This window comes from Hippopotamus amphibius, chromosome 7 (assembly GCF_030028045.1).
Source record: "Hippopotamus amphibius kiboko isolate mHipAmp2 chromosome 7, mHipAmp2.hap2, whole genome shotgun sequence".
NCBI lineage: Eukaryota > Metazoa > Chordata > Mammalia > Artiodactyla > Hippopotamidae > Hippopotamus > Hippopotamus amphibius.
Window position 1 is genome coordinate 9,787,021 of NC_080192.1, and position 23,501 is coordinate 9,810,521.

The following is a 23,501-nucleotide window of genomic DNA, read 5'->3' on the forward strand; positions in this document are numbered from 1 at the left end:
GAGGTGGGGAATGAGGATCTGGCCTGAAAGGAAAGGAAAATTAGAATCCCTTCCTATTCACCACTGTGATCATAGAGTAAGAATTTGAGATGATAGTCTAAAATAAGCACTTCCTAGCCCTTCCATCAGCAGGAGAGGAGAAAGACTTTATTAAAAGATGGGGAGCGGCCTAGCCATGGAGAGGATAACCTCTTTCTTTGCCAAGCAGGCCATGGAGTGGTTTCCTGCTCAGATTTCCAGAAACAGGTCTTTTTCCCCACCCTGCCATCTCACCCCGCTCCTCCCCATGCACTGGACACATCCCACTAGTAATGCTGAGTCAGTACCAACTTACAGTGTGGGGTTTTCCTCGACATGAAAGCCACTGAGTCCACCCTGACATACGCTGAGGTCATCACCCTGACCCTGAGCAACATGAAGAAGCGGAGGGACAACCTCCACCAGCTGAACCGGCTTCACTGGAGTGAGTGGAATTATTTCGACGAGTACCTGAAGGAGCTGCACGACAACTTCCTCAGGTATTTAAGGGGCCTTCTGGGGAAGAGGCGTGCTTTCAGCATTTGTCTGTTTTGGGCACGTCACACTCATTTGTAACTAGGGTCCAGCCCTGTAATGATCTGAAGCGCATTCAGCTTTCTTGTGGTCAGAATGAAACTCCACAATAACAGAGACCGGATCTTTTTTTTTTAAGTTATTTTTTCTAACTGCAAAAACATTTTTGCTCAATGAAAACAAACAACCTGCAAAAGCACCTACAGGTACACGTTGCCAACATTTTTCTATAAATCCTTCCAGTCTTTTTTCCTGGGCACATATATCTACATGTAGTAGCGTTATGCTGTCGGACTATTTTTAGACTTTTTTCTCCCACTAGCAGTATATGGTGAACGTTTTCCTGTGCTTTCTCCCTTTTCAATATTTTTATTCTATTTAGAAAATTTTCAGACCTTTCAGAAGAGTTTAAAGGACAGTGCCATGGACACCATATGCCCTCACTGTGTTTATCAGTTATTCACATTTTGCCACATTTTCCTTCTCTCTCTAATAATTAGGTCAAATAAAATTTCCCAAATTGTGCCCAAAGTACCATTTTTGGTTTTGCTTGTTACTCCAGGATCCAATCAAGGATCAGGTATTATACTTTGATGTTATCTCTTTGGTGTCTTTTAGTCTATAACAGTGCCTTGCCCCCAGATTTTTTATTATTATTGTTGTTGTTGTTGTTGTTATATTTTGGCTGCACTGCACAGCATGCAGGATCTTAGTTCCCCAGCCAGGGATTGAACCTGTGCCTCCTGCATTGGAAGCATGGAATCTTAACCACTGGACCACCAGGGAAGTCCCTATAATTACTTTTCATGACATGGACATTTTTGAAAAGCTCAAGCCACATTCTGGATTTTTCTGATTATTTTTTCAAGGTATCATTTAACTTGTTCCAATAGATCTCATATTTCCTATAAAATGGACATTGGATCTACACTAGAGGATTGATTGGATTCAGGCTAAGTCTTTTTTGCCAAGAATACTTTATAAAGACCTTGTATATTCATGTTACACCTAATCAGGAGAAACTTAAGGTCAGGTTTCTCCAGTGCTTGTTTAAGGTGGTCTCAGAGCTCTCTGTTGCAAGCCTACATTTTTGCCTTTCTAATTAGTATAAATGGTGTGATTCTTTGAGACTGTGAATATGCTTTCCCAACAAGCTTCATACAGTGGTTTTAACATCCATCCGTGGTCTTTGCCTGAATCAATTTTTACATTTGGGGTTGCAAGATAGTGATTTTCTATGTCTACTATTCCTCCTACTTTTATTAGGTGGCCTTTTTTTTTTTTGGTAAAAAAGAGCTCACCTTTTTTCACTCTGTCTCTCATGTCTTCTCTGCCTGCCCCCATAACTCTTTCATGTGGCCACCATAGCTACAAGAGAAGCTTGAGAAGTACCTGACAAGGGAGAATGAGATTTTCATGACTGGATTGGACCAGAACTGGTCAGTTTGTTATCCAAAACAAAACTGGATTCAGTTTGCAAGGGAGAAAGGGGGAGATTGCTATTGGCTTGACAGCCATCTATATCTTTCCTTATATGAGAGAAAGAAAAATAGGAACTGGTAGATACATACTTTGTTATACAAAGTAATACAATCAAGTTATTTCTACAATATTCTTGGACACAGACAAACAACACATACACACACCTGTTAAGCACCACCACAGGAATGCAGTTCAGCCTAAACTTTCATCAAAAGATGATTGATTAAATAAACTATCAAATGTCCATACTCTGCAGCCAAAAAAAAAAAAATTGTGGTATTGATCTATTTCTATTTTACAAGGAAAGATAGTCACAACATACTAATGGCCCCCCAAATCAGGTTATAAAATAGTGTATATAAATAGGCACAATTGAGTGACAGAAGCGTGAACTCTGTGGGAACAGTTCCTGGCATCTTAGTCTTCCCTGCATCTTCCCTGTCCCAGCGCAACGTGATTGTGGTTTCAGCGATGAGCTCCCAGAAAGGGAACGTGTCTCGTTCCAAGCCTCAGAGGCATCAGAATACTTTTAGCTTCAAAAATGACAAGTTTGATAAGAGTGTTCAGACCAAGAAAATTAATGCAAAACTTCATGATGGAGTATGTCCGCCTTGTAAAGAAGTTCTTGAGTGGCGTATAAAATATAGCAAGTACAAACCATTATCAAAGCCTAAAAACTGCTTCTCGTCTCTGTAAAAGAGCTAAGATGAGCTGCCATCCTTGTTTTACACTCTGCCACTTAATCAGAGGTCAGCAAAGTTGTGCCAGGATTTCCCCATCATTTTGGCTCATGTCTTTGGATTTTAAGGCGAGAAATTGCTACTCCCTGGTGGAAGACTGTTGTGGTGCTACGACAGACATCTCCCTTGACACCTGAATGGTATAGTCATTATTAAGATTACTAATAGATGTAAGAGTTGTGGTTCAGGACAAGTCTAGATCTTTTTGTATAAAACCTCATTTTTTTTTCTTTAAGAACTTTTATTGAGATACAATTAACATACAATAAACTATATATTTAAAAAATAAATAGGCACAATTATTTACCCTTATTTTACCGATGTAGAAGCTGAGGTCAAAGGACAGAACTGTAGAGGGCAACTGCATATGTGGGGGAAGATAGAGTATGGCGTAGAGGGAGAAGGAATGACCAGAGGAAGGAGAGAGCCTGTATGTAAAGGCAGACCGATGGAGAATGAAACTGAGAGAAGAAGGGGAAGTAGTAATCAGTAGTGTGAGTGCCAGGCACAGAAACATGGGGCCGAGGCAGTTTTGGTGATTTGGTAGAGAAGGCAGTCTCCACAAGGCCAAGTTAGACACCAGGACCTGGGACATTAAGGGGATGGTGTGAGTCCTGATGTTGGGGGGAAGGGATAGGAAAGGGGCTAATCATGAGGCAGAGGAAGACAACTATGCATCAGAAGGCAAGATTGGATGGTAACAGGGCAATCAAAAATAAGGTAGGGGACCCAAGCCTATGCGAAGAGGGAGAGATTGGAGATGCAAATGAGGGAGGAGAAGGTCAGGATGGGGGAAGGGAGAGGGCACAGGACCTACTCTTTAAGGCTCTTTACTTCTGCCTCTGTTACTGTGGTTCATTATGCTGTTTGTTCTATAGTTCATCATCCCAGCAAATATTTTCAGCACCTTCTATGCAACAGACATTTTATATTGTTTACAAAACATATGTTTTATAATGTCTGTCTCTCCCAATAGTTGTAACAGTTCTCGAAGGTGGGATCCATGGAATGGCAGAGGCTATTTGGACCAGTCATAGAGGTCATTTAGCTTCAGTTTCTTTGTTGATTAAATGAAGATAGTATTTCCTACTTTGTTGGGTTGTATTGATCAAATAAAATAAGGCATATAAAGCCTTTTCATAACCAAGCCCACAGTAAGTGACTGTGTAAGTTAGAATTAGGTTTGGCTTCAAGTGACAGAAGAACACAAAATAGTGGCTAAAACAAGATACAAATCTATTTCTCTCATTTAAAAGGAGTCCAGTAGATATGGCAGTTCACAGTGTCAGGGACCCAAGTTCCTTTTATCTTATTGCTCCATAATTCTCAGCCTCATGTTCCAAGATGGCTACTCAGGCTCCAGCCATCAGGTCCACATTCCAGCCAGTAGGAAGGAAGATGGACTTCCTCCTGAAAGTCACAAATACACCTTCCATTTTCATTCCATTGGCCAGACCTTAGTCCCACAGCCACACCTAGCTGTGGCATTAACAAGGCAAAAATAGTTTAGGGTTAACATTAAATTCTTATGGAATATTCAAGATTAAGCCTACAGAGGGAATTCCCTTGTTGTTCAGTGGTTAGGACTCTGTGCTTTCACTGCCAAGGGCCCGGGTTCATTCCCTGGTCAGGGAACTAAGATCCCACAAGATATGTGGCATGGCCAAAAAAAAAAAAAAAAAAAAGATTAAGCCTACAGAATATTTATTTCAGAAATATATAAGGAAATCCTTTTTTAATAAAGACATCCTTATCAGGTAAATTATAGTAAAGATTTTTAGGCAGGAGAAACTTTGTAATTATGTGTTGGCAATTGCATTGCCAAATACATCCACTTTTTGTTGGATAAGGTGTTATCAAGAAACTCAGCATGGCTTCTATGGATAAACTGATTCTGGGAAAGTAGGGTATGACTGAGCAGGGGTATGAGGGAGCTTCTAGGGGGCTGGCAATGTTCTGTTTCTTGATCTGGGTGCTGGTTACATGGGTGTACTCAGTACATGAAATCTCCTTGAGCTGCACATTTAGAGTTTGTGCACGCTTTGGTGTCTATGTTATACTTCAAGAAACTTTTAAAAAATGGTAACCATCTACATCCACCAGTATAAAGGACATACAGAGCTTAGAGGACCTTGTCAAGCACTCCAGGAATGCAATTGGCCAATCCAGAATGGGAAATTCTATAGGACAAATAACCTGGTTTCTTCAGCACATAAAAAGCAGGGAAAATAAAAGAGGGAGGAGGAGCTGTTACTGTTTAGAAGACACTGGAGAGAGATATTAATCAAAACATTGTTTGGATCCTGACTTAAATCAGCCACTTGAGATAATTATCTCATTTATGAGATAACCTGGGAAATTTGAACACTGACTTGGTTTTGGATGATATTAAGAAATTCCTTTTATTGGTGTGTTCCTTTTTTAAAGACATAATTGTTTTGTAGTTATTTTTTTTGAGTCATGTCTTAAAGAGATACATAATGAAGTGTTTATGGATGAAATGTCATGGTGTCTAGGATTTGCCTTAAAATAACCCACTTGGGGTGGGGACGGGGAGGCAAAGGAAGTAACAGATGAATCAAGATTGACTTCAGGTTGATAACTATAGAAAAGATAACAGGTAAATGTTTATTACACTATTTTCTTTATTTTTATATATGTTTAAACTTTTGAACACTTTTTTTGTTTTGCTTTGTTTTGTTTGGATGGTGGCCATAACAAGATACAAAGGTGACAAATGCCCATGAGGAGTATTACTTGTAGATGGGCTAGGACTCTTTTGGGGCACCCATTACCACTTGTTCCCCTAATGTAGCATATCGGTTGGGATCACTGGCATTGAAGTTGGACAGACTAAAGCTGCAGGTACAGCTCTGTCTCACCCTTTATATGAATTTAGGTCCATCATTAAGCCCATGTAAGGCTTGGATACCTCATCTATAAAACAGGGACACTACACACAGAGTAGTTGTGTAGGTTAAAGGAGATGTCTAGCTTAGTGCATGGCTCACAGGAAGCGCTCAGCAAATGACGAATATTAGAGGTAGTATGCGTGACCCCACACCATGAAAAGTGAAGGGTCCAAAGCAACACCAGGTCTTAGAATTGGAAAGTTTGCCATTGGGGAAGCCTAGAGCAGTCTCCCTTAGGAAAGGCAATCCGGCAGCTATTTTGCAGGGGTCTGTGCTATGGGCAGAGGAAGAGCCAACTGGCACATGCAGATGGAGCTGTACAGTGAAGGAGCAGAGTCGGTCGCTGCTGCAGAACTTAGTTTCCTTGTGAGTCCAGAGCCTGATCCTTAATATGGGGGCAAAGCACCTGCAATTCACAATGCCCTTTGCGGGGGCTTCCCTGGTGGAACAGTGGTTAAGAATCCGCCTGCCAGTGCAGGCCTGGTCGGGGACGATCCCACATGCTGCGGAGCAACTAAGCTCGTGCTCCACAACTAGTGAGCCTGCGTTCTAGAGCCCACAAGCCACAACTATGGAGCCCATGTGCCACAAATACTGAAGCCTGCATGCCTAGAGCCCGTGCTCTGAAACAAGAGAAGCCACTGGAATGAGAAGCCCGCGAACCGCAACAAAGAGTAGCCCCAGCTCGCCACAACTAGAGAAAGCCCGAGCACAGCAACAAAGACCCAATGCAGCCAATAAATAAAAAGTAATAAAATAATTTTTTAAAAAATGCCCTTCGCAGAATTCTATGAAATGTTGCAACATATGATTCTGTCATACAAGCTAAAGATGCTTTTGCTAGTGGAGAATAGGAGCCTAAGATATGTATAGGCTTCAACATCTCAAGAAATGACAATATAGAAAATATTATCAAGGAATTATGTCCAGGTTTTCCTGTTAGAAAATGTCACCATAACAAGGACAAATGCAATTTGCTGCTTGTTCTTTGTCTCTCCTCTGCAAGCAGAAGCAGGCTTCAGAAGGTGAAGAAAAAGTGGCAGAAGATGCCAAAAAGCAGAATGTTGTGTCAACACAATTTTTTCCTTTGATTGGGGAAAGATCCTCATTGTTGGAATCACCACTGGTTTAAGCCAAGTTGATCTCTAGTTCCTTAACACCAATCTCTCTACATCTATTCTGCAGCAGCAGAGAGGTATATGACAGTATCTTTATTCACTTGGATATATACTTATTGCTATTTTTGGCTGCCTTACATGTCCATAACATGCTTCCTCATCAAGTAGAGGTCCACTCACGTTTCAAAAGTCAGCTGGTATATTTCCCAGTCCCGCATTTCTATTGTGTGCCCCAAACCCGTCTGAACATGTTCCACTGAAAACCTTCTATAATAACAGCAGCAGCAGCAACTGACACTTATTGAGCACTTCCTATGTACCAGGCACTGTGCTAATCACTTGACCTATGGCAACTCAATTAATCCTCACCACTGCCGTGTTGGGGTGAGTACACTGGCAAGGAGAGGTTAAGTAACTTGCCCAAGAACACACAGCAAATGGCAGAGCCCCAGACTGAATTCAGCCTGGCCCTCAAGGTCATGCTTCAGCTTTCTCTCAGACCGTTGGTTTTCCTCACCTGTCTTCCTAATGTGAGTTTGTTCCATTGGGTCAGGGACCACATGTTATTCCTCTGTGTCCCCCAGGGCTATGTGACTCCCAGCATAGAGCAGGGGCTTGGTGACTAAGTTGCTGCTGTGTGGCCAGCTTTCTGCTTCGGTCAGTTGCTTTTGACAGATGTAATGAATGAATTTGTAAATATTTGCCTCTCTTTTCATGTGAAAATAGAGTGAAAAGATAATGCTGACTCTTTAGCCTTTTTCCATGTGTCTTTGTGGTTTCCCCACAGGGAGGTGAAGAATGTCGATCAAAGAGCAAAAGACAAAAAAAAGGCAAACCACATGTTCATCCAGCCTTCAACCTTCATTGAAGACTCCCCCGAAAAGAAATCTAGAAGAAGCCATCAGAGGGAGGTTGCGTTTCTTTCAAGGTTAGCTTGAACAAAGACCATGGGAAAAGTAGAAATGTGAACACTGTAGGAATTCTTAATATGTGGAAAAGAATACATGAAAGTCCACTCGCTCACATGAAAGTTATTCACTCAACTCTTTATTTTTATTATCATTAATGGTAGTAGTAAGAGCTACCAATGACTTTGTACTTCCTCTATGCCAAGCATTTGTACTTTATGAGTCAGAGCTCTTGGGTTGCAAGTGTCAGGAAATCAGCTCAAACCAGCTTGAGTGGAAGGAAAATCTCGTGGCTTCAGTAACTGGGAAGGCCACATTTAGGCTGGCTGCAGGCACGATGGACCTAAGGGCTCAATGATATTTTCAGATTCTCTCCCTTTCTTTCTTGACCCTCTTTCCCTCTGTGTGCTGGGTCGCTTTTCAAGCTGTCCCTGCGTTCAAAGAAAGAAAGAGGGCCAAGAACAGCCCCAAGCCTGTGTCTTTATTGGTGCATGACCTAAAAGGAAGAGAGACACCCTCTCCCAGCCTCCATAAACCAAGCCCCGTAAAAAAGTCTCTGATGGTAATGCCAAAAGCTCAGCCTCTGTACGCTGGTGCTGAATTGAATCTCAGAGACAGAGTTTCGGATGAAGCAGAAAATAATAGATTTATTGCTTTGCCAGGCAAAGGAGGACACAGCGGGCTCCTGCCCTTGAAACTGTGTCCCAACCTGGGAGGATTTGATGAAGAGTTTTACAGCAATAGTTCAAGAGTGGGGTTGCTGATAAGATTAGGGTGGATGCAGGGCCTACCCTCCCTTAATCTCATCTCAGGTCTGCTAATCTTGATGAGTTTCTCCGGTCCCTGTAAGCTTACCTCAGGTTGTTTCTAGGCTGCTCCTCCCCTGATTAGGAACTGTTCAAATCTGCCCTTTGGAACTCAGGGAAAGTCATGGAGGCTGGAGTCTTGCCTACAAGAAACAGGGGACAAAAAGGCTTTCGTGCCCAGGAGCCCCACAGGCTTCTCGGTTTCAGTGGCTCTGCTTGGGTCATGGCCTCACACATCCTGTCGGAACCAACACTGTGTTCAGGAAGAAGCAGTGCTATGACTAGCCAGACCTAACCACCCCTGTGGCCTGAGAGAACAAGGCAAAGTCAGCAACATGGGGTAGAATGGGTGACAAGCCGTCAGACAAAAACAACACGCCCATTTTATTTGTATCTCAACAAAACCCTATTAGACAACATAATACCCATTTTACTGAATAGAAAACTGAGGCACCAAGAAGCCAAGTAAACTCTGCCTGCCAATGCAGGGGACACAGGTTCAAGCCCTGGTCCGGGAACATCCCACATGCCACAGAGCTACTAAGCCTGTGCGCCTCAACTACTGAGCTTGTGCTCTAGAGCCCACGAGCCACAACTGTTGAGCCCACATGCTACAACTACTGAAGCCTGCACATCTAGAGCCCGTGCTCTGCAACAAGAGAAGCCACCACAATGAGAAGCCTGCGCACTGCAACAAAGAGTAGCCCCCACTCTCCACAACTAGAGAAAGCTCGCATGCAGCAACAGACCCAGCACAGCCAATAAATAAGTAAATAAATGTATTAAAATATATATATATGTAAATAGATAACATGCAACAAGTTCCATAGGTCCTAAGGGAGGACTTCAAAAGAGAACAGAGTAGGGAGCAGTCAGTTCTTTAAATTTGCTAGGCAAGGGGGAGGGGAAGAACGGGCTGGCACTCTAGGCAGAGAGCTATTCAAGCCAATTTGCAGAACTAAGGTGACCAGCCTGCAATTAGGTCTGGCTGATGAGAGAGTGAGAGGGGAAGAGTTGAGGGAATGAGGGGCATCAGAGGGTCTCATAAGCCACCTTCTGGATTCTACCGTCCTATAGTGTATAGTCTACAGAAATTGTAATTTTCAAGTCTGAAATTTACATCCATTCTAAATAACATGCTTACATATGTATTTCCTGATTTCCTTTTAGATATTATCTGTTGATAAGGTTTTCCAGATTGTTAAAAGCTATAAAACTGAAGCAGCATCATTTTCCATATTCTCAAATGTATCATATATATTCTATATATATCCTATTAATATATTCTGTTAGATAATGTGATCATAACCAGGACAGATGCAATTAGCTGCTTGTCCTTTTTCTCTCCACTGAAAGTAGATGTAAACTCCAACGGGGTAAGAAACAGTTGTGGCAGAAGATCCTAAAAGTGAGAATATATTATATATATTACATATATGTCAATTTCTTCCTCTCTCTTTTAATCTTGGAGTTCTCCTTCTTAGGCCCTCATCCTCCTCCAGTCTGGACTTCTGTGCTCAAGATCTGCTCTCAGTTATCATTTTGGGGCTTTTTTTCACCATTATGCTAGGATTTCTCTTAGTCAACTTGTTGGACTCTCCCAGGTCACATGTCTTTCTCTTATTTCCTAATTTTGCTGGAGCACATTTTCTAATAACTCTCAAAGGAAAGGTACATAGAAAGATTTTTAGTCTTTACATGTCCAAAATGACTTTGCTCTTGGTTAATATTCGACAAATGTTTTGCTGGGAATAAAATTCTAAGTTAAAAGTCCATTTGCCACAGAATTTTGAAAACATTTTTTTTCCTGTCTTCTAGTTTTGCTGTTGAAAAATTTGATGCCACTCTGATGCCTATGGCCTTGTATGTCACCTCCATCCCCCCACCCCCACCCCCAACCCTCGTGGAAGGTTTTAGGATATTGTTTTTATCCCTGTTATTCTGATGTTTCACAATTATGTGCCTTGATATGACTTTTTCTTAATATGTTTCATTGGGATTGGGAAGCCCCCTCAAACTGGAGAGTAGTGCCCTTCAATTCTGAGAATTTTTCTTTTATTATTTCTTTGATAACTTTCTTCCCTTTATTTTCTTAGCTTTGTTTTTCTGGAACTGTTATACTCAGTTGTTATAGTTCCTGGACTAATTCTCTAATTTTCTTATCTTTATTCTCCCCTTGGCATCTGTATGAATTTCTGTCCTACTTTCGAGAAGAGTCTCTATATTTTCTCTTCCAATGGTTTCTTTTAATTTTTAAAATTCTACTGTAGTATTAATTTCCTAGAGTGAGGTCTTTTTTATATTTTGGTTGTTCCTTTCTCATAGCATCCTCTTGTTTTTCATAGATGCAATATTTCCATCTATTACTGAGAGCATTAATCTTTATTTTTAAAGTTTCTGACCCCCATATTATTTCTGTGGGTTCCTTTTCTTGGGTACCTTTTTATGTTTTTTGATTATTTGCTTGTTTTGAACTCTCATCTTTGAGGTTTTCCTTACATTATTGATAATCCTGGGCTGGCTGTCATTATATTTAAGAGTAAAGCTCCAAAAAGCTGACAGTGGAAGTTGGTATCAGTGGTCATGGCTTCTCAGTTGGTTGGTTCTCTCTTCTTTTGTGATCTGGAAGCAAGCCAGCTTTCTCACTGAGAGACTCTCAAATATCAGCATCTACACTCTTTTCTCAGAAGCCATTCAGTTTCTTAGAAGAATCCTCCAATCATTTGCCTATGGGACATATGCCTGGCTAATGGCATTCTGGAAACAGAGGAAAGGAAAGGGGGATATAGACCCTGCATTTAGTAGAGCCAAACTCCACTTAACTCTTTTTATTTTCTACTAATCTACTCTCCCCAAGACTGCAGCCTCCTCTTAATTTCCCAGAAAGCAAAACAAAAGCACAAGAAAAACTTCCAATTTTCATCTGATTCTTAGAACAATTCTTTTTTTTTTTCTTTTTACTATCAGGGGGAAATAGTTTATTCATTCAACTAATATTTACCAAGTGTCTACCACACACAAGGACCAAAAACAGTTTTATTTTCAAGGAGGTGGCAAATCTTGCTCTTTAACGGAAGAAAGTCAGACAAGAGAATAAAAACCTGGTACAATTAGGGAAAATATAAGAAATGGGAGATGAGGGAAAGACCAAGCTCGTTATCTCCACACTTTTGCAACAGGCTAACTCCTCAAGGTTTTCCTGAACCTTCCTCAGTGTGGCCAGCCCAGAGCCACTTTAATATCATCTATTCTTCGAGCCAGTCCCAGGCAAAGTTAAGTTGGGCACGTAATTTCTAAACAGCTTGGAATGGAAGATACTTCCACATATAATGCCCACGGCTTTGAATTAATGCAAGTTGCTCTCCAAGGAGCAGGAAAAAAAAATAATAATAAATAGATAAATTAAAAATATATACATATAACATAAATGTATATAAGTATATATATAAATTATATATGTAAATATATGTGTATAGATATATTTAATTGTAGTAAAATGCACATAAAATTTACCATCTTAACCATCTTTAGTGTACAGTTCAGTGATATTAAATACTTTCATAATGTTATCCAACCCTCACCACCTTCCATTTCCAGAACTTTTTTTTTTTTAAGCTCTTTATTGGAGTGTAATTGCTTTACACTGTTGTGCCAGTTTCTGCTGTACAACAAAGTGAATCAACTGTATTTATACATATATCCCCATATCCCCTCCCTCCCGTGACTCCTTCCCACCCTCCTTAACCCACCCCTCTAAGTCATCACCAGTCATTGAGTTGATCTCCCTGTGTTATGCAGCAGCTTCCCACTAGCTATCTATTTTACATTTGGTAACTCTTTGTTAAAAAATCCTAATTTAACCATTTTTCTCCCAAGTTCTTGAATCATCTTTACAATCATTACTCTGAACTTTTTCTCAAGTAGATTGTCTATCTCCTCATCACTTAGTTCTTCTGGGGCTTTCTCTTGTTCCTTCATCTGAAACACATTCCTCTGCCACCTCATTTTGGGTTAATTATGTTTCTCAACTTTGGAAAAGTAGCCTTCTGTAGGAGATGTCCTATGGGTCCCAGCAATGCACTCACCCAAGGGGCAGGGGCCGGAGGTTCCAGGGTAGTGTCTGGCCTACGTTTTCAGACTACAGGCTGCTGGGTCGTAGTTTTCGGAAGAAGTTTCTGGTTTCAGCTCCCTGGTGGGTGAGGCTGTAGAAAAATTCTTTGATGTGATATATAAATTAGGATTTTATTTAGTTGTATATGACAGAAAAATAAAAAATAATAATGGCCCAAAGGTTAATTCTTACATGCAAAAGAAGTCTGGAGGTAGACAATATAGCCTGGTAAGGTGTTTCAGGGGCATCAGGGAGCCAAGCTCCACCGTTCTAGCCCTTAGAATCCTTTCTGAGGGACTTTCGTGGTCTATCAAGATGGCTGCTGGAGTTCCAGGCAAGCTGTCAGTTTTCCAGACCAGAAACTATAAAAAGGAAGGGAAGAAGAGGGCTAACGTCCTTCTCAATCTCTGTCTCTCTCTTTTTTTTTTTTTTTTTTTTGTCTCTCTTTCTTTAAATATATTTTTAGAGGAGTTTTATGTTCACAGGAAAATTAAGAGTAAGGTGCAGATGTTTCCCATGCACTCTTGCCCCCCATTATGGACTTTCCCCACCAGAGTGGTATGTTTGTTACAACTGATGAACCTACAGTGACACATTATAATCACTCAAAGTCCATAGTTTATGTTAGATTTCACGCTTAGTGTTATACAACAGAGTGTATAGTATTGTATACAATCTATTGTATAACATCATTATAGTATCATACAGAGTATTTTCACTGCCCTAAAAATCCTCTGTGCTACTCTTATTCATCCCTACCTTCATCAGACCCCTGACAACCACTGATCTGTTTATTGTCTCCTTAGTTTTGCCTTTTCCAGAATGTCATATAGATGGAATCACACATAATATAGCCTTTTCAGATTGGTTTCTTTCTCTTAGTAATATGCATTTTAGGTTTCTCCATGTTTTTTCATAGCTTGATAGCCCATTTCTCTTTAGGACTAAATAATATTACATTGTCTGGAGGTACGATAGTTTATCTATTCACCTACTGAAGGACGTCTTGGTTGCTTCCAGATTTTGACAAGTGTAAATAAAGCTGCTATAAATATCTGTGTGCAGGGTTTTGTGCACAAGTTTTCAACTCTTTGGGTAAATATCAGTGAGTGTGATTGTTGGATCACTTGGTAAGAAAGAGTGTGTTTAGTTTTGTAAGAAACTATCAAACTGCCTTCTAAAGTGGTTGTACCATTTTGCATTCCCACCAGCAATGAATGAGAGTTCCTCTGGCTCCACGTTTGGTGTTGTCAGTGTTCTGGATTTTGGCCAAAGGTGTGTAGTGGTATCTCATTGTTTTAATTTGCATTTCCTTGATGACATGATGTGGAGCATGTTTTCATATGCTTATTTGCAATCTGTATATCTTCTTTGGTGAGGTATCTGTTAAGATCTTTGGCCCTTTTTAAATCAAGTTGTTTGTTTTCTTATTGTTGAATTTTAAGAGTTATTTGTATATTTTGGAAAACAATCTTTTATCAAGTGTGTCTTTTGCAAATATTTCTTTCCAGTTTATAGTTTGTCTTCTCATTCTCTTCACACTGTCTTTTGCAGACCAGAAGTTTTTAATTTTAATAAGGTCCAGTTTATCAATTCTTTCTTTCATTCATCAAGCCTTTGGTGTTGTATCTAAAAAGTCATCACCAACCCCAAGGTCATTTAGATTTTCTCCTATGTTATCTTCTAGGAATTTTTATCATTTTGCTTTTTTAAAAAATTTTTTTAAATAAATAAATAAATAAATTTGTTTGTTTATTTATTTATTTTATTGGCTTCGTTGCTGCACACGGGCTTTCTCTAGTTGCTGCAAGTGGGGGCTACTCTTCATTGTGGTGTGCGGGCTCCTCATTGTAGTGGCTACTCTTGTTGTGGAGCACAGGCTCTAGGCACATGGACTTCAATAGTTGCGGCACACGGGCTCAATAGTTGTGGCTCATGGGCTCTAGAGCACAGGCTCAATAGTTGTGGCGCACGGACTTAGTTGCTCCATGGTATGTGGAATCTTCCCAGAGCAGGACTTGAACCCGTGTCCCCTGCATTGGCAGGTGGGTTCCTAACCACTGCACCACCTAGGAAGTCCTTTTTTAAAATTTTTCCTCAAAATGGTCTATGCTCCATTTTTGAGTTAATTTTTATGAAAGATATAAGGTCTCTATCTAAATTCTTTTTTTTTTTTGCATGTGGATGTCCAGTTGTTTCAACACCTTTTGTTGAAAAGACTGTCTTTGCTCCATTGTATTGCCTTTGCCCCTTTGTCAAAGATCAGTCGATTATGCTTATATAGGTCTATTTTTTGACTCTCTGTTCTCTTCCATTGATCTGTCTATTTTTTCACTGATATCACACTGTTTTGATTACTGTAGCTTTATAGTAATTCTTAAAGTCAGTTAGTGTCAGTTCACCAGCATTGTTTTTCCCTTTCAATATTGTGTTGTCTATGCTGGGTTTTTTGCCTATCCATATAAACTTTAGAAATCAGTTTGTCGAAATCCGCAAAATAACTTGATGGGATTTTGATTGGGACTGCATTGAATTTACAGATCGAGTTGGGAAGAACTGACATCTTAACAATATTGTCTTCCTATCCATGAACATGGAATATCTCTTCACTTATTTAGTTCTTATTGATTTCTTTCATCAGAGCTTTAGTAATTTTCCTCATATAGGTCTTATACATATTTTGTTAGATTTATACCTAAGTGCCTCATTTTGGGGGTATTAATGTAAATGGTACTGTATTTTTAATTTCAAATTCCACTTGCTCGTTGCTGAAATATATCAATAGGAAAGTGATTGACTTTTTAATTTTTATTTTTATTTTATTTTTATTTTTGGGGGCCCATGCCCCACACAGCTTTGGGATCTTATTCCCCTGACCAGGGATTGAACCCAGGCCTTCGGCAGTGAAAGCACAGAGTCCTAACCACTGGACCACCAGGGAATTCCTACAATTGACTTTTTTATATTAACTTTGTATCCTGCAAGTGTGCTATAATCACTTATTAGTTCCAGGAAGTATTTTGTCACTTCTTTTGGATTTTCTACATAGATGACCGTGTCATCTGTGAACAAAGACAGTTTTATTTCTTCCTTCTCAATTTGTATACATTGTATTGTATTGTATTGTATTGTATTGTATTATTGCATTAGCTGGAACTTCCAGTACAGTGTTGAAAAGCAGTGCTGAGAGGGGGCATTCTTGCCTTGTTCCTGATCTTAGTGAGAAAGCTTCAGGTTTCTCACCATTAAGTATGATGTTGGCTGCATTTTTTGTAGATATTCTTTATTAAGTTGTGATAGTTCCCCCTATTCCTAGTTTGCTGAGTTTTTATCATGAAATGGGTATTGGATTTTTAAAGTTCTTTTTCTGCATTTATTGATATGATCATGTGATTTTTCTTCTTTAGCCTGTTGATGTGACAGATTATATTAATTGATTTTTTATTTATTTTAATTAATTAATTAATTGGTTGCATTGGGTCTTCCTTGCTGCACACAGGCTTCCTCTAGTTGCTGCAAGTTGGGTCTACTCTTCATTGTGGTGCACAGGCTCCTCATTATGGTGGCTTCTCTTGTTGCAGAGCACAGGCTCTAGGCATGCGGGCTTCAGTAGTTGTGGCACACAGGCTCAATAGTTGTGGCTTGCAGGCTCTAGAGCACAGGCTCAATAGTTGTGGCACATGGGTTTAGTTGCTCCGCAGCATGTGGGATCTTCCTGGAGCAGGGATCAAACCCATGTCCCCTGCACAGACAGGTGGATTCTTAACCTTTGTGCCACCTAGCAAGTCCCTTAATTGGTTTTTTTTTTAATTAAATAACATGTTTATTAAATGGTAGATATTATTGTCACAACAGTGACAAAATGCTATTGTACCTGTGCTCATAATTGCTCTATCCCTTAATTGATTTTTAAATGTTGAACTGGCCTTGCATACTTTGGGCAAATTCCACTAGGTCACAGTGTATAATTATTTTTATACATTGTCGAATTGACTTGCTTGTATTTTGTTGAAGAAGTTTGCATCTATGTTCATGAGAGATGTTGGTCTATAGTTTTCTTGTAATATCTTTGTCTGGTTTTGGTATTAGGGTAATTTTTGACTAGTAGAATGAGTTAAGAAGTATTCCCTCTGCTCTGTCCTTGGAAAGAGGTTGTAGATAATTGGTATAATTTCTTCCTTAAATATTTGGTAGAATTCAGCAGTGAACCCATCTGAGCCTGGTACTTTCTGTTTCTGAAAGTTATTAATTTTTTATTCAATTTAATATATATATAGCTCTATTCACATGGTCTGTATCTTCTTGTGTGAGTATTGGCATATTGTGTCTTTCAAGGAATTGGTCCAGGAATTCCCTGTTTGTCCCGCTTTCAGTGTCGGGGCCCAGGTTCAATCAACAGGGAACTAAGATTCTGCAAGCCATGCAGCGTGGCCAAAAGAAAAAAAAAAAGAAAAAGAAAAGAAATTGGTCCGTTTCGTGGACCAGTCATTTATAGTACTGCTTTGTTATCTTTTTAATGTTCATGGTTCTGATATTAGTAATTTGTGTCCTCTCTCTTTTTTTCTTAGTTAGCCAGGCTAGAGGCTTATCAATTTTATTGATATTTTCAAAAAACCAGCTTCTGGTTTTGTTGATTTTCTCTACTGATTTCCTGTTTTCAATTTCATTGACTTCTGCTCTAAGTTTTATTATTTCTTTTTTTTTTTAAATAAATTTATGTATTTATTTATCTTTGGTTGCACTGGGCCTTCTTTGTTGCATGTGGGCTTTCTCTAGTTGTGGCCAGTGGGGCCTACTCTTCATTGCAGTGCTTGCTCTTCTCATTGCAGTGGCTTTTCTTGTTTCAGAGCATGGGTTCTAGGCACGCAGGCTTCAGTAGTTGTGGCTCACGGGCTCTAGAGCACAGGCTCAGTAGTTGTGATGCGTGGGCTTAGTTGCTCCACGGCATGAGGGATTTTCCCAGACCAGGGATCAAACCTGTGTCCCTTGCATTGGCAAGCAGATTCTTAATCACTGTGCCACCAAGGAAGTCCCTCTTATTTCTTTTCTTTTGCTTACTTTGAATTTAATTTGTTCTTCTTTTTTCTGGTTTCCTAAGGTGGAAACTTAGATGACTGATTTCAGATCTTTCTTCTTTTCTAATATATACATATAATACTATAAATTTCCCTCTAAGCACTGCTTTCAGCACATGCAGCAAACACATTCTCTTTTAAGGAGGATTTCCAGAAGTCCCACAAGTTTTGATAAGTTGTATTCTCATTTTCATTTAGTTCAGAATATTTTTAAATTTCTCTTGAGATTTCTTCTTTGACCCATGTGTCATTTATTTATTTATTTATTTATTTATTTATTTATTTATTTTTCAGTATCAGGATAGTCTAATCTGCCTTTTTTCTTTAATAAGAACTTTTATTGAGTACAGTTAGCATACAGTAAGCGGTATATATTTAGGGTGTACAATTTGGTATTTTTTTTCTTATTAGTAATGTATATATGGCAATCCCAATCTCCCAATTCATCCCCCCCCAACCCTCTCCTCTTTCCCCACTTGGTGTCCATATGTTTGTTCTCTACATCTGTGTCTCTATTTCTGCCTTGCAAACGGGTTGATTTGTACCATTTTTCTATATTCCGCATATATGTGTTAATATACAATATTCGTTTTTCTTTTTCTTTTTTTTTTAAGCTCTTTATTGGAATATAATTGCTTTACACTCTTGTACCAGTTTTTGAGGTACACCAGAGTGAATCAGCTATATTTGTACATATATCCCCATATCCCCTCCCTCCCGCGACTCCCTTCCACCCTCCCTGTCCTGGCCCTCTAAAGCATCACCCATCATCGAGTTGATCTCCCTTTGTTATACAGCAACTTCCCACTAGCTATCTTACATTTGGTAGGGTATCTATGTCTATGCTACTCTCTCACTTCATCCCAGCTTCACCTTCGCCCCCCACCCCCCACCCCAGCCCCGTGTCCTCAAGTCCATTCTCTACATCTGCATCTCCACTCTTGCCCTGTTACTGGGTTCGTCAGTACCATTTCTTCAGATTCCATATATACGAGTTAGCATACGGTATTTGTTTTTCTCTTTCTGACTCACTTCATTCTGTATGACAGTCTCTAGGTCCATCTATGTCTCTACAAATGTCCCAGTTTCATTCCTTTTTACAGCTGAGTAATATTCCATTGTATATATGTACCACATATTTTTTATCCATTCATCTGTTGATGGACATTTAGATTGCTTCCATGTCCTGGCTGTTGTAAAGAGTGCTGCAGTGAACATTGGAGTGCATGTGTCATTTTGAATTATGGTGTTCTCTGGGTATATGCCCAGTAGTGGGATTGCTGGGTCATATGGTAACTCTGTTTTTAGGAACCTCCATACTGTTCTCTATGGTGGCTGTATCAATTTACATTCCCACCAACAGTGCCAAAGCATTCCCTTTTCTCCACACCCTCTCCAGCATTTACTGTTTGTAGATTTTCTGATGATGCCCATTCTAACTGGTGTGAGGTGATACCTCATTGTAGTTTTGATTTGCATTTCTCTAATAATTAGTGATGTTGAGCAGCTTTTCATGTGCTTCTTGGCCATCCGTATGTCTTCTTTGGAGAAATGCCTATTTAGGTCTTCTGCCCATTTTTTGATTGGGTTGTTTGTTTTTTTTTTTGATATTGAGCTGCATAAACTGTTTATATATTTTGGAGATTAATCCTTTGTCTGTTGATTCATTTGCAAATATTTTCTCCCATTCTGAGGGTTGTCTTTTCATCTTGCTTATAGTTTCCTTTGCTGTGCAGAAGCTTTGAAGTTTCATTAGGCCCCACTTATTTATTTTTGTTTTTATTTCCATTACTCTAGGGGGTGGATCAAAAAAGATCTTGCTGTGATTTATGTCGAAGAGTGTTCTTCCTATGTTTTCCTCTAGGAGTTCTGTAGTGTCTGGCCTTACATTTAGGTCTTTAACCCATTTTGAGTTTACTTTTGTGTATGGTGTTAGGGAGTGTTCTAATTTCATTCTTTTCCATGTAGCTGTCCAGTTTTCCCAGCACCACTTATTGAAGAAGTTGCCTTTTCTCCATTGTATATCCTTGCCTCCTTTGTCATAGATTAGTTGATCATAGTTTATCTCTGGGCTTTCTGTCCTTTTCCATTGATCTATGTTTCTGTTTTTGTGCCAGTACCATACTGTCTTGATCACTGTAGACTTATAGTATAGCCTGAAGTCAGGAAGCCTGATTCCACCAACTGCGTCTTTCCTTCTCAAAGTTGCTTTGGCTATTCGGGGTCTTTTGCGTTTCCGTACAAATCGTAAAATTTCTTGTTCTAGTTCTGTGAAAAATGCCATTGGTAATTTGATCGGGATTGCATTGAATCTGTAAATTGCTTTGGGTAGTCTAGTCATTTTCACAATGTTGATTCTTCCAATCCAAGAACATGGTATATCTCTCCATCTGTTTGTGTCATCTTTGATGTCTTTCATTAGTGTCTTATAGTTTTCTGAGTACAGGTCTTTTACCTCCTTAGATAGGTTTATTCCTAGGTATTTTCTTTTTTTTTTGTTGCAATGGTGAATGGGATTGTTTCCTTAATTTCTCTTTCTGATTTTTCATTGTTGGTGTATAAAAATGCAAGAGATTTCTGTGTGTTAATTTTGTATCCTGCAGCTTTACCAAATTCATTGATTAGCTCAAGTAGTTTACTGGTGGCATCTTTAGGATTTTCTATGTATAGTATCATGTCATCTGCGAACAGTGACAGTTTTACTTCGTCTTTTCCAATTTGGATTCCTTTGATTTCTTTTTCTTCTCTGATTGCTGTGGCAAGGACTTGCCAAACTATGTTGAATAGGAGTGGCTAGAGTGGGCATCCTTGTCTTGTTCCTGATCTTAGAGGGAATGCTTTCAGTTTTTCACCATTGAGAATGATGTTTGCTGTGGGTTTGTCGTATATGGCCTTTATTATGTTGAGGTAGGTTCCCTCTATGCCCACCTTCTGGAGAGTTTTTATCATAAAGGGGTGTTGAATTTCATCAAAAGCTTTTTCTGCATCTATTGAGATGATCATGTGGTTTTTATCCTTCAGTTTGTTAATGTGGTGTATCACATTGATTGATTTGCATATATTGAAGAATCCTTGCATTCCAGGGATAAACCCCACTTGATCATGGTGTATGATCCTTTTAATGTGTTGTTGGATTCTGTTGGCTAGTATTTTGTTGAGGATTTTTGCATCTATATTCATCAGTGATATTGTTCTGTAATTTTCTCTTTTTGTAGTATCTTTGTCTGGTTTTGGTATCAGGGTGATGGTGGCCTCATACAATGACTTTGGGAGTGTTCCTTCCTATGCAATTTTTTTTAAAATAAATTTATTGGCCGCGGCGATGGAGTGCTGTGCGGGCAGGCTGGCCCTCGGTGGCTGAGCCCGTGGCCTCTGGCGCCGTGAGCCTGAATCCGAGTCTCGGTCCTTCCACTCATTAATTGTTGTGACGTGGCTAAGGGGACCACCCTCAGTTTGTCCGTCTGCAGAATGAAGGTGATGTCTTAGCGTTGCTGTGGACTCATGTGAGACAACGCATGTAAGCCAGGGCGCAGCAGGGGTAGTTCTCATTATTTACGAGAGATGAGGCGTTTCCCAGGTAAGAGCACACAGACTGAGAAAGCAGGCCCTGAAAAGGGGGTTTGGGTTGCGGGCCAGGGAGGAGATTGTGGCAGACAAGGCTGAAGAAGTAAGCAGGGCCTCCTTGGCAGCGGTAAGGAGGTTGGTCTTGATCCCGTAAGAAGCATGAGAGGGTTTTTAGCAGGACGTTTCACGAAGATCACCAAGCTGCTGCGTGGAGAGTTGGCGGGGACGGGGGGCGCGGGGCGGGGTGCCAAAGGCAGAAACATGCTTAAACATTGCCGTACTTGAGGGAAGGGAACGGTGGAGGTGGACGGCAGCGGACGGCTTCAAAGGAACAGGCACAATTAGCAGGGAGGGGGAGTCCACGATAACGCTCTGGGTGAGTAACTAACTGCATGATGTTGGTGCCTATCAGAGAGAGAGAGAGAGAAACGCAGAAGGGGTGGAAGGTAGAGAGACCAGGCGTTCAGATGTGACCAGGCTCCCCACCCAGTGAAGATCAAGGTGGAAACAGGCAGCAACTCTGGGGCAGCTGGCCTGCAGAGCAAGCCCTATACTGTCTGAGATTTTCGGAGAGGTTGCTAAGGGCACATGGGAATGTGGAGTGTAGCCTCTGTTTTGTCCAAACATTAGGGGTTCAACAAACTTCTAAAGAATTAGCAATTTTACGAGGGCCAAAGACCAGAAGAACGTGGTCAGTATTCCAGTTAAGGCAGGATGGGGTTTTCACTGGATCAGCTCAGGCTTTTCCTTCTGCCAGCTCAAAGGCTCCGATAAAGTCTTGGATCTTTACCCTGAACCAGCCAAGGATTTGGAGTCACAGGCAAGAATCAGAGTATGTAACTCTGGTGGAGTCACAGCAAAAGAATAGGTTGGGAGAAGGATGTTACCAGTGGAAGGTCCAGACATTTCCATCTCAGTATTATGGATGAAGTGATAAAAACATCTAGGATTGGCTTCAAAACAAAACGAAGGGATGGAAGGAAGTAGGTGAGGGTATAAATGAATCAAAAGTGGCTATGAGTTACCAACTGTTAAAGCTGGGTCATGGGTATGTGGAGATTCGTTGTACCAGTCTGTATATTTTTGTGTATGTTGTAAGATGTCATGATACAAAATCAACAAGATAAGCAACTGGAGCTTACCTTCTCCATGATACTTGCACAGTATTCCTGAGAGCAGTCTTCACTTCTTTCCTGAAGTTATTGCTGTACTTTGAACATTGCTCTGGCAGGAAAATTACTGTAAGGGGTTTATTTAGCCCTGTCACCAGCTAGCTTGTATATTTCAATGCGTCTCCATTTCCAGGTGCCAAGCACAGTGCCTGGCCCTATTAGGGCTCAGTGAATGTTGGATGGATGAAGGAATTTTAAAAATTGTGAATACCGGGCATTTAATAAATGTGTTCTGAATTGCAAAAAAATAATAATAATAAATAAATAAATAAATAAATTTATTTATTTATGTATTTTATTGGCTGTGTTGGGTTTTTTTTGCTGTGCATGGGCTTTCTTTTTAGTTGCAGTGAGTGGGGGCTACTCTCCGTTGTGGTGTGCGGACTCCTCATTGCCGTGGCTTCTCTTGTTGCGGAGCACGGGCTCTAGGTGTGTGGGCTTCAGTAGTTGCAGCACATGGGCTCAATAGTTGTGGCTCACGGGCTCTAAAGCGCAGGCTCAATAGTTGTGGCGCTCAGGCTTAATAGTTGTGGTGCACAGGCTTAGTTGCTTCGCGGCACGTGGGATCTTCCTGGAGCAGGGATCGAACCCGTGTCCCTCAACCACTGCGTCACCTAGGAAGCCCCTTCTTCTGCAATTTTTGGAAGAGCTTGAGAAGGATGGGTGTTAGCTCTTCTCTAAACATTTGATAAAATTCACCTGTGAATCCATGTGGTCCTGGACTTTTGTTTATTGGAAGATTTTTAATCACAGTTTCAATTTTATTACTTGTGATTGGTCTGTTCATATTTTCTATTTCTTCCTGATTCAGTCTTGGAAGGTTATACCTTTCTAAGAATCTGTCTGTTTCATCCAGGTTATCCATTTTATTGGCATATAGTTGCTTGTAGACCCATGTGTTATTTAGTAGTATGTTGTTTAATCTCTAAGTATTTGGGGATTTTCCAGCTCTATCTCTGTTATTGATTTCTGGTTTGATTCCATTTTGGTCTGAGGGCAGGCATAATGTAATTTCTTTTAAATTTGTTAAGGTATAGTTTTTGGCCCAGAATTTGGTCTGT

The 23,501-nt window shown here is 40.2% G+C and overlaps 2 protein-coding genes across 2 annotated transcripts in view; both read left to right on the plus strand.

The window, feature by feature from the left end:
* The window catches only part of FAM227A (family with sequence similarity 227 member A), a 77,558-nt gene that overhangs the window by 51,577 nt on the left and 2,480 nt on the right, over positions 1-23,501 (plus strand). The window contains 4 exon segments of the mRNA XM_057742647.1: positions 366-518; positions 7,592-7,715; positions 7,718-7,777; positions 9,523-9,531. Of these exon segments, the coding sequence (XP_057598630.1) occupies positions 366-518; positions 7,592-7,715; positions 7,718-7,777; positions 9,523-9,531 (346 nt within the window).
* On the plus strand, positions 2,506-2,730 carry LOC130856731 (uncharacterized protein C9orf85 homolog). The gene has a single exon (XM_057741571.1). It carries the CDS (start codon positions 2,506-2,508, stop codon positions 2,728-2,730), a length of 225 nt encoding a protein of 74 aa, XP_057597554.1.

Excerpts from the sequence above, each read along its gene's own strand:
- LOC130856731 (XM_057741571.1), top strand. The coding sequence starts at position 2,506 with ATGAGCTCCCAGAAAGGGAACGTGTCTCGTTCCAAGCCTCAGAGGCAT.